Source organism: Lolium perenne, chromosome 4 (genome assembly GCF_019359855.2).
Source record: "Lolium perenne isolate Kyuss_39 chromosome 4, Kyuss_2.0, whole genome shotgun sequence".
In the NCBI taxonomy this organism is placed as follows: Eukaryota; Viridiplantae; Streptophyta; class Magnoliopsida; order Poales; family Poaceae; genus Lolium; species Lolium perenne.
The window spans coordinates 33,631,819-33,646,592 of record NC_067247.2 but is presented as its reverse complement, the minus strand read 5'-3'; the positions used below and the strand labels follow the sequence as shown (position 1 = coordinate 33,646,592).

Below are 14,774 nucleotides of genomic sequence, written 5' to 3'. Positions count from 1 at the left end.
TCTGATACCATGTAGACAGAGGTGAGGGCCTAACCTGAGGTAGAAGGAGGCTGCAGGGAGGAACTCTCTCAGCTTAGGGTTACAGAGATAGAAGCAACTTATATAGGTCACGACTGGGCTGGGCCAGATGGACCACAACAGAGACCAAGAAGATAGCCCAACAGATACTCCAACATTATAAATACGATTTTTTGGGCCTGATCCCAAAAGAACCACATATTATTGAAAACTCTTTATTCTCTCCAAAACTCTCATAGTTGTTTATCTGTTTTGCAATGACATTTTGCCACAACTGTTTTTTCTTCCCATAAAGAACCCCACAAGAAAATCTAACTTCTCACTGGCAAAACCACCGAAGAGGTAGAGAAACCAAGAAAACTAGCCTGGACTCTTAATTACCTAAGACTCCATAGACAATCTTTTTGACATGTTGTCCCCAGCTCACATGTTAACACAACAACGTCTCAAATTACCAAAACAAATTAAGGATGATGGCGTACCTGTTTTTGCAAAAATATGACATTGCTATCTTGAAGCCATCAACCCTCTCGGACCCATTTGTGCGTACCCATGCTTTTATTCCGACCGATTGGTTCTGGAGGGAGTGGCGCGAAGCTCTTTTTCTATGTTGACATCAAGTGACTATGGATCCATGATGAAAGTCGGAAGAAGAGAATTTCATGAAGGCCGGAGAGGAGGACTAGCTAAGGGAGGTTCAAGTCTCCGCGCTATTGAGAGATTGGCTTGGTGTTCCGGGCTTCACAACAGCGGTATGAAATTGGGGGCGACAACACAGGTGAAGCGCAGAGTCCTACCTTTCAGGGTGAAAACCCAAGGTCTGGCCTTAACTGGTTGTGCCTGGCAATGGCCTTGGTGGAGGCATTGTTTTGAGAGCGGGGACTATCTTCAGGGTGAAAACCTAAGAGCTTTGATCGGACGACGATGGTGTTTGAGTACTGTTCCCTTCTTGGAGGCGTCGTTTTTTGGAGAGTCTGTAATTCAGGTCTTGTCTTGGTGGTGGATGTACTGCTGTTGTTAGGCCCGAGATACTGTAGCGGGACTTTTGATTCTTAGTTTTCTTTTCCGTTTTTTTGGCTGTGTGCATCCGTAGTGCCATTAGGGTGGTGCGTTGTTGCAGAGGCTGGGTGTAATTGGTATCTTCTTGATATTAATATATTCCCTTTTATCGAAAAAAATTGTGCCACAGGTGCACATGTTCTGCTGCAAATCAGAGTTAGTTGAATAAAATGATCAAATACTGCTACTAGTAGACAAATATCAATGAAGATCATATAAAACCCAAAGCTCTTGTATGCTGAGTTTATCTCGAAGGCTAGATAGAGGCTAGCCCAATTAAGCTCTTAGTCAATGAATGTACACTGTGAGCAGTTCCTTCAACCAAATTTCTAGAGTGATCACAAGACACGTAAATTTGGCACGATATGAGAAGAACATTGCAAAATTGACACCCAGCTCAACAGCTTGCAAGATGCAAATCTAGAGAGAATGATCCGCAGCGAACGCATAATGAAGGCAATCCAATCACGTCCTAAAAAAAGTACTCCAAAGACCTGTCATGTGGTATGTGATGACCAAAAAAATTGTACAGGTTGTGTCGAGACACCACGGAATCGTCAGTAAAAAAAAAAAAAACTGACGAGGAGATCGAAGATGGTCTCTCTTCATCAAAGTGACAGAGTCGTTTTCTTGCAGATTGATCAAACGAACGAAAAAAATTCCGTCGCCGGGACTTGAACCCGGGTCTCTCGGGTGAGAGCCGAGTATCCTAACCACCTAGACTACGACGGACTGTGTTAGTCTGACGCTTCAGTCTTTTATATATTGGTTCCTTTTTGGTCCATCGTAACAGAGGCTTTCGCTCGGGATGTGAACGGGAATACTTCTTCTGCATCACAGGCGACCGATCAATTCGGTGGCAGCAAATAGAGCTCGCTGCTTGGCTGTCCGAGACAAATTTTTTGCGGTCCCTGTCGTGCACCAACTCAGTAAATAGAACCCAGCCTAAAGATAGGTAACTTGCCTTGAATAACCACGATATATATACGCGTTCATGGCATGAGACGAAGCTGCTAGCCGTATAGAATTGGCCTCCCATTTAGTCATTGCTAGCGCCATTTTCTTCAGCTTTGCACCACATTGCTCACCGATATCCAGGTAACCTCGTGTACTCTTGCTCGCAAATGTACATCATGTTAATGTTATGACATCTTCCTTACTGAAAAAGTATTGCATGTCTACACTTGTTCCATTTTGGTGGGGAAGACATGGAAGGTGGAAAGGACAAAAGTACGGATGCCGATAGAGGGTTTCATGGAGGGTACCCTGGTGGCTACCCTGCTCCGCCGGGGTACCCTGGCTACCCTGTCCCGGTAGGTGCATATCCCCCGGCACAAGGATATGCTCCTCCACCTGGACAATATCCGCCTCCCGGCGTGTATCCTCAACCTGGTGGTTATCAACCATCACACGTTGCGTATCCTCCGAGTGGGTACCCTGCAGGGTATCCGCAACACCCTACAGCCTACCCTCCAGCTGGTTATCCCGGTTATGGACAACCAATGCCAGTTCCTCCTTACGGTAACTTTATTTGTACTACATTGCCATAATTGGTTGTTCATTTACCTTTTATTTTATAAGCGTATGTCCAACCTTAGTAACTTCCTCACCGTGAATAGAATGGCTGGGTATTTAGAGTTATCCAGTACACAACTTACAATTGCTTGTGTGAAATGATGACTAAAAAACATGGTCATGGACTCATGGTTCAAGGTAACTTCACTAATTTTTACTCCAAACCATTTTATCCAGGTCATGGTGCTATGTATGGAGGCGGCCATGGTGCAGGCGGGATGCTTGCTGGTGGGGCTGCTGCCGCAGCTGCAGCATATGGTGCTCACAAAGTGTCCCACGCCGGCGCCCATGGGATGTATGGCCACGGCCACCACCACGGCAAGTTCAAGCATGGAAAGTTCAAGCACGGCAAGTATGGCAAGCACAAGAAGATGTTCGGGCGCAAGTGGAAGTGAACATGGGGCATAACGTGGCTATACTACAAATTCCGGTTTTCCCCTAGTGTCTTTCTCCTTGTATCTTCATGTGTGATATATGCCGTCGCATCTTGGCAACGACTTATTCGTTTTTTTGGTCATATGTACATCCTTATTTCTCGAGCGTGTGTATTTTGTGTCTACCTAATTTTATGTTGGTTTCTAGAGATATTGATTCTCGGTTCAACCATCCATTAGTATCTCACCTCTCCTCTAGTTATTCCCTCTCATCCAACCGCTCACTCCTCGCATATTCTGATATCGCTAAATCCTAGGGTCTGAATGAAGAAAAAAATTGATTGTTCGTTCTATCTCCCATTTTCCTTTTTGTGGGAATCACCGAGAGATTTATTGATACCCATAGGGTCTTAAGCAAAAACCGTTGAGAAACAAAACATAAATGCTGGTGTTCAATATCGAAACCGGTGACCACCCTTGCCAAATTGTGGCATTGAAAGTTTAACTCCTTGATTCATGAAGAGAAATTTGTGAACGAGGTATCATGCACCTACACAACATAACTCTAGACTTTAATTTGTGAACTTCAAATTGTACCAAAACATCTAGTAATATAGTCCATTCAACCAAAATGTGGGTACATCCATTCAAAGACGTGAATCGGCTCATAAATCGATGGAAATCATATACATCAAAAGGTTCCTGGCTAAAGAACAATTCATATGCACTATTGACCTTTTACCAATATTTCCCACTCTTAACATCGATCACATGATTGAATAATTGTGTTTGCATCTTTAGGAAAAGTATGCCAATAAAATCTAGATTGTAATACCTTACTTGCAGGTCATTGCCCAACAGGAAGCCCTCGATGCATAGGCCAAGGGTTTCAACATTCTTTTCGAAAAAGGGTGCTCTCCAAGCACTTAACTATCCTCAGAACAGGTTTTTGTTCAACTTCAGGTACACAACGTCTAGTTATGTCACCAGATCCCTTCTTATACATGAAAAGATCATCCAAAAAGTATTTCCCCGAATCATAGAAAACTGCATAGGAAATAAACCTAGAGTACCGAATTTATTCAGCTATGGTTTCGGGGAGAAGATTATTCAAAATCCATGCCCGAGCGGTCATATATTGGCACCGTCCATCTTGTACAGTCTCTTCATCATTTCATTTCTACACTCTGAAGCAACCTCTTATTGTGTGGCTGTGACCAGGACCGGGTGGAGGTTGGAGGTTTTCTTCTACACAAATCATTGTTGACCTCATCGGTATAGAAGTGTTAGGTTTGATCTCAACCGTTATAATTTTCTAGTACATTTTAAATGTTAGAGAGATAACCGTGCCTCTAAATATTAAGATGCAATATTTTCAAAAGCATATAAGTGAAACGTATGTGACAATTTACCCTCAAAACACTGTAACTGTTCATATTAGTTAAGTGTAGACTCAATACGATGGAATGTAAATGAGTGGAAGAAATGCCTGAAGAAAAAGACTTGGTAGATAGGAAAATTTTGTGCACGGGTGGACCTTTGGTATTAATCAACTATTTGATTACTAATATGGTAATACACCACAAGTTATGGTTCTTAACCTATAGTTACTTGTAAAGATTGGAGTATTACCAGTCTATGGCCAAAGTGACCAACGAAAGATGAAACATTGTTCAACAGAATGAAGCATCTTATGCCACCTAGGGGATCAAGGTGGTTTAGGAATCCATGATTTGGAAGCTAAAAACACTGATTTACTTAATTGGTAAATCATTGTTTAAACTTTTACTTGGGATGTGGTGCAACAAAAGGTGCTACGTAATAATTATATTCATTCCAAATCTAATCAAGTCATCGCTCCAAGTCTATTTATCAAGTCCACTAGAGCCCAGGGGGCCTCTATTTCTGTGCCGGTCTAATGAATGTGAAGCTGTCCTTATGTCGGTTCGAGACCTTCACCATTGGAGATGGTTCTTTATGATATATAGTTGGGAAATGCTCAATATCCCTGACTTTATGATATAGTTAGGATTAAATTTGTCAGAATTAAGGAGGTGTTGTGGATTCACCTCGAAAAGATTTCTTTAGACATGGCTTAATTGGTAATTAATCGATTGCTTGAAATAAATTAGTATACCATCTCCACGAGGTGGTTTTAGCACCTGAACATGTCGTCTTCCAATGTTTGAAAAATAATGGTGTTTTTTTGGGGTCAAGTCTATGTACCATGTGTTAGTACAAGTTGATTGGACAATCAATAGTAAGAAATTTGGAAGATCGAAGGTTAGTCTAAGAAGGGTTGCCACCAGTTTTGTAAAATGCATTTTTTTGCAAATTGAATTGGCATCGTCATCTCGTAGACCCCCCTCCTCCCGTCGTCCATGACCAAAGACGCATGAGAGTCATCACCTCAGGGGGACGATGGCACATTATGAGATTTTTCGAGCAATAGTACGACTAGTGATTCGGCACCAAGGGCCTCTGCAACGAGATCTTGACTATCTCCATGTTTCCATCGAGCGTGAGCCGCTATGAGCATAAGTCGAGCCGTCTCTACTGATGGGCCTAGTCATCATCGACGAGGGAGGCGAGAAATTCATGGTTCCGTGACTATTTCCGGTGATCGAACTCACAAAATACGAGCTCGTGGCACTCTACAGAAGTAACAATCCAGGAGGGGGTGCACCTAGACTATCGGTTTGGACCAAACCGCTCCGCCATAGCTAGGAGCTGCATAGCCTCAACTACCGAGTAAAGTTCGCGCTCCTTGATTTGGTCACGGGCGGGTTTCCTATTCGGGTCACCATTTTTAGCTGACTATTTAATCTCAACCATAATATTTTTCTAGTACAATTAAACGAAATTAGAGAGATATATAACTATGCCCCATAGTTAAAGATACACCGTTTTTATTGAATATTCTAATATTTTTCTGCGCAAATGCACTTGTAGTAGTAGAATTCAAGATAAGAAAGAGAATGTGTCGGTATTTTTCTTTTTGGCATGGAGTCCCTTAAAAAAACATTGAAGCCCAAACCCACTAGATATTTGAAAAATGAAAATAAAAAATGGCATGCAATTATGAATTAATTTGTGCAACTTCGAAAAATTATTGGTATGTGTGTGCATTCGCTTATATTTAATATCCTTAAATATCTTAGCAGAGATATCTAAAGTACACGATACAAATATCTGGTTGCGATTTTTGGGGTGCACTTCCTACGGTACAAATAAAAAAGAAGAAAAACATATAAATAAGGTGTATTTGAGGCATTTATCCTCAGATCACAAGAACACCGACAAGATCAACACTATCGCTATCATGACTTGTCCTTAGTAGAATATCATTACTTGAAATATGTAAGGATGAAAAATCATGCAATCAAGATTATTTTCTTGGTTTGATGCACTATCTATCTAAAATGTCGGACTCCAAAAATATAAGTGCCTTTCACCATACTTCTTAACTTTCTCAAGGTCAACCCGATTCATATAGATATATGTGTATCTATTTTTTGAATTTAGAAAACAATTGTGCTGGAACTAATCTTCATATTTGATTTTGCTGGCACCTTTGTTACCCTATTGTACAGCCAGCTATGATGATGTTTGTAGTGTAGTCGACGCATGTTGGGTAGAGTTGTTAGATCGCACTAGGAGCGAAAATATTATTTTCCTCTTACTCTGTCTTTATTTATTACTTTGTTATCTCTGAGAACATTGTGTATCTATTACAAAAAATGAGTGTTACACAAAATGATTGTCTTCCTGCCATAGCATCACAAATATGTTGTAAGAATCGAAGAACAATCAACATCTTCATACAAAACATCCTATGATTATAGGAACAGGGAAAACAAGTTGACTTGAGAGTGATTGCCATTAATAATGTGTCGAGTGCTCACAAACAGGCCCACATGTTAGATAGTACAAGATATGCATGCAACGTGGCGGAGCCAGGAATTGAACTGAGGGGGGTCGAAACCAAGCTCTAAATTTTTTTTCCAGAGAAAAGAGCAAATGTATTCAATATAAGAGGTCCAAGCAGATTCAATTTGCATATTTCATCAAGTACAACAACAAAATGACTATAAAAAACAAGAACACCAAAATAGAGCTACATTTTGATAAGATAGTATCATACCATTAAGTTGCCTCCTCGTCGGCGTCCATCGAAGGCAGCCAGGGACGAGCCGAGCTGGGGGCAGACGGGCAAGGCCGACCGGCCGAGCAGAGGCCGGGCGATTGGAGTCGGAGATGGGGACGAGTTGAGGCGTTGAGCAGGGGGAGGCGACTGGAGACGAAGGCGGCGGCGGGCCAGCGAGGAAAGGCGGTGGTGGGCCGGCGGGGAAAGACGGCGGGCCGCCGAAATGGCGACGACAGCACCGACCTCCTCGACCTGGTCAGGGACGCCGAGGCCCTGGCTGAAGCGGAGAAGGAAGCAGAGGAGGAGCGGGCGGCCCATGCGGCGGTCGACGCCGAGATGGAACAGCTCAGGGTGGCGGCCGCCGCAGCCGCAGAGGACTCCGACTCCGATATATAATGGTCGTCCGATGACCCTGATGCGCCTACCCCGGAGGAGAAGGCTGCGGAGCAGAGGGCTATAGTCGGCTATAGTCGAGTCCTTCGAGACGCTCAAGGACGACGGCGCCAACGCGAGGTTGCGACAGTGCCTGTTAGAGGACGCGGCAACGCACCGAGCCCTAGCGGCCGCATGGGAGGCGGCGGAGAAGCAGACGCGGGAGCGATGCAACGATGGGGCCGGCCCGTCAGGCAGCAAGTAGTTTAGGCTTCTAGAACTACTTTGTATAGTTTGAATGTACTAGGTTTCTATGATTTCTATATATGTTGCAAATGTTAAAAAAATGGGTCACCCCGATGAGGCACACCCAGACGCAAACGGCCGCGCGAACAAAATATGTCCGCGGAGCGACGCAAATGGACACTCGCGACCACTTTTAGATGTCCGAAATGCGTCACCCCGTTGGAGATGCCTTAGGGTCAATTAATTTTCCCCAATTTTTGAGCGGGGTCGAGTGACCCTCCTCGACCCGGTGGTGGCTCCGCCCATGCATGCAACAATATAAACAAGCAAAAGAAATAAAATAGCCCCACAATTTAGGTTTTTTTACTTCAGATACAGGAAGAAAACATTATGGTCTCTATCGCTCTAGGTTTTGTTTACCATTGATTGCATGTATCTTCTATATCTAAATAGAAGCACCCCACTACATGTATTTTTCAAGCCATGCAGCTCTCCACGTCACCTCAATTTTTCTGATTGGCTTTCACGGTTTCGGCTCTTGATCCTCCGTGCCTAACTCTCCTCGCCACGATTTCAGGAAAAATAAACAACCAAGTATGATTAGCGACGAGACTTTATTGCTTTCCTATACGTCCACCACGGCATTCTGTATCCACGGATCCGTTAAACAAATGCAAGTAACTGGCCTCCTTAATGTCCGTCCAATGGATGGAATTACTCCATAATACTGTAACAGCCCACACGCTGCCCATAATTACGGCCTCCTCTCTTCCTTCCTCCATAATCTCGCCAAGAAACTGCTGCACAAATAATAGTTAGCCATCCCTTTATCTCCTCCACTAGAGTATCTGTATAAATATACAGAAGTTAATCGATGCTGCATAGGTGGAAGAAGCATTCAGCTGCATAGGTGGAAGAAGCATTCAGCTTCTTTCCCACAACAATCCCCATATCTTCATTCGTTCGCTGCCTCCTTGGTGGAAGAAGCATTCAGCTTCTTTCCCACAACAATCCCCATATCTTCATTCGTTCGTTGCCTCCTTCGTATCAAAAATTAGACTACGTACTTGATCGAGTGATGGAGATTTCTTGGGGACCTCTGCGACTAGACTAAAGCCGTCGTATAATAAACGGTTTACTTGGGCATGAGCGCTGATCGCCTGACCCAGGCCAGCATCATATGCGAGTTCGATGTGGCCAGCATGTGCGCGTTGAGCCATGCCTACATCATCTGATACCCTGGAAAGAGGCGAGCTTCATCAGCAAGGTGATTGCTGCTTTCTCCTCTACCAGGGAATCAACGTCCTTTCAGACTGATCCCAGTGGCATTAAGGAGGACATGTTCTCCCAACGAGGACATGTTGATATCCGGGTATACCTTTTGATATACATGTTGCAACCACATCACGCTCAGGTTGGTTATCAATATGACATGGATTTACTTCTACCTGCTGAACTACAAAGGCCAACCCGTATTTGCTTTTCATGAATTCTTTAAGTGATTATCATATTCTACAAAGGCCAACACGTACTGGAGATTGAAGTTTGCTGTATTTTCTAACAGAGTTTGTATGAAATGGATGAATAATCTTTACTCTGTTTTGTCTCAGGTACTTTCTTTCCTCTATATAATTATATTATGTCAACTAGATCAAATTAATAGTTTGTGTGAGTGATTGTAACTCAAGTATGGCTTGCAGGAATAAAGAAAGTTCATTCTTCAGAAGCAAATATAAGAGAAAATAAAGACACAGAAGTAGCAGCTTTAAGCTTTGGTTTCTGGTACATGCTTATCTTTTGATGGTAATATAATAGTAATTTGGTACTTTCTAACCAATTTGTGAGACAGGGCAGACAAACCTGGTCATTTGTGGGCTTCATGTAATGCGTTACCCATTGTATTTGCCAAATGTCAGTTATAATCAAATGTCGTAGGCCCCATCAGGGTTGAAGTTAGCATGACAGGTGTGATTATTCTCTTCTTTCTAGGATTCTATTAGTATAGGTGTGTAACCTTCATGCAGAATTGGAGGAACGGGAAAAGTTGTGCTGCACACGGATGTCTAACTAACACGCTAACATGCAAAAAACAAAAACGAAAAAATGCAAGAAAATGAACCCATTTACCTGAAAGGGAGTGGTTCGTCCTTCTTTGGTCTTTGCTAGCTATGATCCGTATTTTTATTTTATGATTTTTCATGGCCATAATATAATATATTGGATTATTGATTTCTTATTGTGTGTTCTTTATAATTTTGAACTCCATTGTTCTATTTCTTATTTATGTAATGTCCTGTCGTTAACCGGATGTTTCTACACGCAAGGCGATTTTGCAAATTCAGTCTAGCATTTCTTTTCTAGATATTATTCTCTCAAAATATTATTGAGTTGTTAAAATATCCTCTGCTTCTTCCCTCCTTAGCAATGAACCACTATATGGCATATGTACATGTACTATGTGATGTAGCATGATTTTTTCCACAGGTCGTTAGCAAGGTGTCTCATGTTTTTACATAAAATAAAATAGCAGTCTTATATCAAATCCATCTGAAGTAAAACATATATTTTACTTATTTTTATAATACATCTGATTTCCATTAATATGGAACCGACAAGCTCATGCTTATTCTTAGTAGTCTGCTACCAAATTTAGTACACATTTAGTACAAAGCTACTGTCGGAAAAAAATAGTACAAAGCTAGAAAAGTTATATCCTTTAGATCTTGGATAGGATGTGTGCATAACATAACATTGGACATATATCAGCTTCAGCTTTTTCAAAACCAAACTTAGCCTTTTTCAAATGAATATTTACATAACTCATATGCTGCTTGAATTTATTTTCCAATGATGATTAGTACACTCTTTTGTATTGCATACATTCCCGCAGTAACGCGCGGGGAAATCATCTAGTACTAGAAATAGAAACCCCCTTTTGTGAAGTCTAAAGTGAGGAGGAGTGCTAGGGTCAAAATGCTTAATAGTGTATTTAAGGTCATGTCTTCTGTTGCGGGTAAAAAGGATCTTTATTAAGCAGCAGGGATTACGGACACCTCTAATTCAAGTTCCTGAAGAACAACGTCAGGACTCAAACCGAGCCAAGTGACATAGGCATCCCAAATGGGCCTGCCGAATATAGTACCCGGGGTTTATTGAAGGCCCACTACCTGAAGAATAAGAAGATTCGGGAGCCCAAGATGCGTTTAAGGAAGAAATAGAGTTGTAATAGGAAGTGTTGTTTGTAATCTGGCGGGACGAGTTAGAAACCGTCCCGGACTCTGTAAACTTGTATAGCACGAGTCCCTCGGCTTCACCTCATATATAAGGGGGAGTCGAGGGACAAAAGAGAGGACCGAATCATTGTCTGCAAACCCTAGTTTTCACAATCGTCGAGTACTTTTCGGCTGAAACCTTCGAGATCTACTTACCCTCTACTTCTAACTAAACCCTAGCCTACAATCCATAGGCATTGACAAGTTAATCCCTTGTCAATTGGCGCCGTCTGTGGGAATTAGAGGCGTAAGGAGCTGATCTCGATGGCACGCTCAAGATCTTCGACATCGTCAACCGCAAGCAACACAATGGATCGAGGTAAACAGATCGCTACTGGTCTTGTCGATTTTGTACCTCACCCACCCTCCCGTTTGGATGCATATGCGTATCTGGCGGAGCCCATGGAGATGACGTTCGGAAGGTTCCACTTTCGCGTCGAGAAGGAAGGATCGTATCGTGTCGAAATTCCGATTTCGTCGGGATCATCAGTGGCCGATTCCGATTTTTCAAGCTATGCATCGTCAAACGAGTCAGGAGAAGAAGAAACCTCGGCGACACGCTACGTCAGTATCAGAGCAAGAGAGAAACTCGCCAAGATCTTCAACGACATATCGTTTGAGTCATCTGCGGACTCGTATATAAGCGATGGCTCAAGCGATGTCGACAATCATGACTTCATCGACAAATCTCTCACAGTGGGCAAGGTCTTCATCAATCTCAACGATGATGTCACCAAACCCAACATAGATCTGAGTACAAGGTATCATCAGATTTACGCCATTGAAGGTCAAGAGGAGACATCTGAGGCTTTCGACAGTTTGGGAAATCCATACGTCGATCCCTCCAATCTGCGACAAGGCTTGGGCAACAAATACGTCGGGCCAGAGCCGCGAGATAGAGTTCAACTTTCACAAGCAGCGTGGGACAGAGCTGCGAGAGCTATGAACGGCACCGAACCAATGGCTACCACAGCCACACCAGAAGAATTGCAAGCATATCAATATAGGCTCGCACGAGCTGCCAGGGAATTGGAAAAACAGACAGCTGAGTTGAACAGGAGAAAGGAGGCAGCTTCTGCATCCAGCAGGAGAAGAGCAGATCTAAGTCGACAATCTAGAACTACGGGTGATAGCCATCGGGAGGCGCGGAACAGAGCAAGATCAAGGCTGCAACACATACCCGAGGCAGAAAGAGAACACTTGGTTCAAAACCTCGACATGTCCTTTATGTCGATAGATACAAGAGGAAACATCATCCCTAAGACACCAGAGGCTGGGTATATGGCGACACATGCTTTTATCCTTGCATCTAAACCACCTCCGGGTGACCCAAGGGAAACAACGTACAATATGGCGGTAGCAGGAGTTGGAGCTATGGGGACGGCGTTTATATCAACGCCTCCCGAAGGAGTGGCAAGGCAAAATAGTCCGCGACCCGCAGCAGCAAGAACAGCGGCAGCACCTGAAGGGCCAAGTGGAGCAAGAGACACAGCAGCACAAGCAAGAGTCGACAGAGCGCGGCAAAACAGAAGGGATCATCGGCAATCCCCAGAACTCAACGACGAAGATATGTGCGGCTTACCATGCTTCACGAGGAGAGTCCGAAAAACGCGAGTCCCCTCAGGATTCAAGTTACCCGATAATTTCAAGAAATTCGACGGCCTTCAAGATCCAGAGGATTGGCTAGTCGACTATCTGGAGACGGTGAAGCTGACGGGGAGGAACTAGGGCAACAGCCATGCAAAGCATCCAGGTGCACCCGAGTGGTGCCGCACGATCATGGATAAAGAAACTCGCTCCGGGATCCATCGACAGTGAGGAAAGTTTCGAGGACGTGTTCGTCAAGAACTTCAGATCCACGTGCAAAAAACCCGCATCGTTAGAGGAGTTGAGAGCGTGTCGACAAAAGCCAGATGAGCCAATGAGAAAGTACATCCAGAGATGGAATATCATCAAAAACTCGGCAGAAAACATATCTGACGAGAGAGCAATAGATGCGTTTGTCGCAGGAGTCAGGCGTGGAGACTTTGTCGAGGATTTGGGAAGGACCAATCCAAGGACAGTATCCGCGTTGATGGAGATAGCAAATAAATGGGCAGATGGAGAAGACGCTGTCCACAACAAACGACACAGGTCGCCAGAGGAGGACCGTGGTCGAAACTATCAACCGAGGCGAAGATTTCCTCGGACGTACCAGAACTACGACGCCCCAGGACAAATTTCGGCAGGTTTTCGGACAAATACAGGAGGCAATAGAGATGATTACCAGAGAAGCAGTGAACAGCGAGGTGATAATAGGGATGATTCACGCAACAGGCAAAATAGTGGGCCGAGGTTTCCAAGACCTTTCGTGTCCCCCGAGGAAATGCTGAACGGACCGTGCCAGATGCACTTCTTCCTCGACAGCACCGGGACATGACAGTCAGGGCCCCTGCAGAAAGACTGTGGATATTTTCAGGCAATGTTCGGATACGCGAGAAAATGCTCACGCTCGAGCAGCACAGAGAAACCCTCGGGAGCCTAGGAGCGAGATTCATCTACCGCCACCTCCCGCGATTACAGAGGACAATCGACACCAGCTAAGAATAGCGGCAGCACCTGCACCACCACCCTATGTTGATCCTAACTCCAACGGAGCAGTGTTGATGATTCAGAAGGGAAGGCCGTCCAATAGAGCTCAAAAAGTAATCTCACGACAGGTGTTTATGGCAGAGAAAATGCCTCCACCAACGATTGAGTACCTTAATTGGTCGGGACAAGATATCGGCTTCACAATAGCGAGATCATCCGCAGCAAGTTCCTCGACCAGGGCAGTCAGCACTTATTACGCCGGCGATTATCGCAGGATTTGATGTCTCTCGAGTGTTCATAGACGGCGGCAGCAGCTTGAACCTCATGTATGCAGATACATTGAGGAAGATGAACATATCCTTAGCAAACTTGAAACCAACAGACACAAGATTCCACGGCATCACACCAGAGAAACCAAGTTATCCATTGGGAAAAATCAATCTCGATGTTCAATTTGGGACCCGAGAAAATTATAGAATCGAGAAGCTCGAATTTGAAGTCGTGGATTTTCCATCACAATACCACGCTCTGTTGGGACGACCAGCATATGCTAGATTTATGGCAGTACCACACTATACATACCTGTTGTGGAGGTTGCCCGGACCAAGAGGACCAATCACAGTCAAGGGAAGCTTTGCCTTAGCCGATAAGTGCGACAAGGATTTTCACAGGTTGGCAGAAACTTTTGGGATGCAAGCCGAGTACTTGGCGTCAAAAAGCATGACTGATTACGACGTACTGCCAGACGCTGGAAGGCCAAATAAAGAATCAACTTTCAACACAGAGAAAAATTCTAAGGAGGTGCAGATTCACCCGACGGATCCAAAAAAGACGACATCTATCGCAAACGATATGGATATCGCATAGGAAAGCGCGCTCGTCAAGTTCCTCCGTGAGAAGCTGGAAAATCTTTGCATGGTGTCCAGCTGACATGCCAGGAGTACCCGGGGAACTTGCGAGCACCACCTAAATTTGGATCCAACAGCAAAACCAATCGAGACAACCTTTGCGGCGTTTTCGGAACCAAACCGCAAAGCCATGCTTTCAGAAATAAATCGACTCGAAGAAGCTGGTTTTATCGAGAGAAATATCTCTGAAGCCACATGGGTAGCTAACTTGGTGATGGTGCCGAAGAAAAAC

General features: G+C 44.0%; 1 protein-coding gene and 1 non-coding gene across 2 annotated transcripts; one reads left to right on the top strand and one right to left on the bottom strand.

The window, feature by feature from the left end:
- Nucleotides 1-1,736: 1,736 nt before the first annotated feature.
- Nucleotides 1,737-1,809, bottom strand: TRNAE-CUC (transfer RNA glutamic acid (anticodon CUC)). The gene has a single exon. It is a non-coding gene; the product is annotated as a tRNA-Glu (tRNA).
- Nucleotides 1,810-2,086: 277 nt separating this feature from the next.
- Nucleotides 2,087-3,255, top strand: LOC127292149 (uncharacterized). The gene is made up of 3 exons (XM_051321500.2): nt 2,087-2,175; nt 2,284-2,598; nt 2,830-3,255. Exons 2-3 carry the CDS (start codon nt 2,286-2,288, stop codon nt 3,045-3,047), a joined length of 531 nt encoding a protein of 176 aa, XP_051177460.1. The 5' UTR covers nt 2,087-2,175; nt 2,284-2,285; the 3' UTR covers nt 3,048-3,255.
- The last annotated feature ends 11,519 nt before the right edge of the window (nt 3,256-14,774 follow it).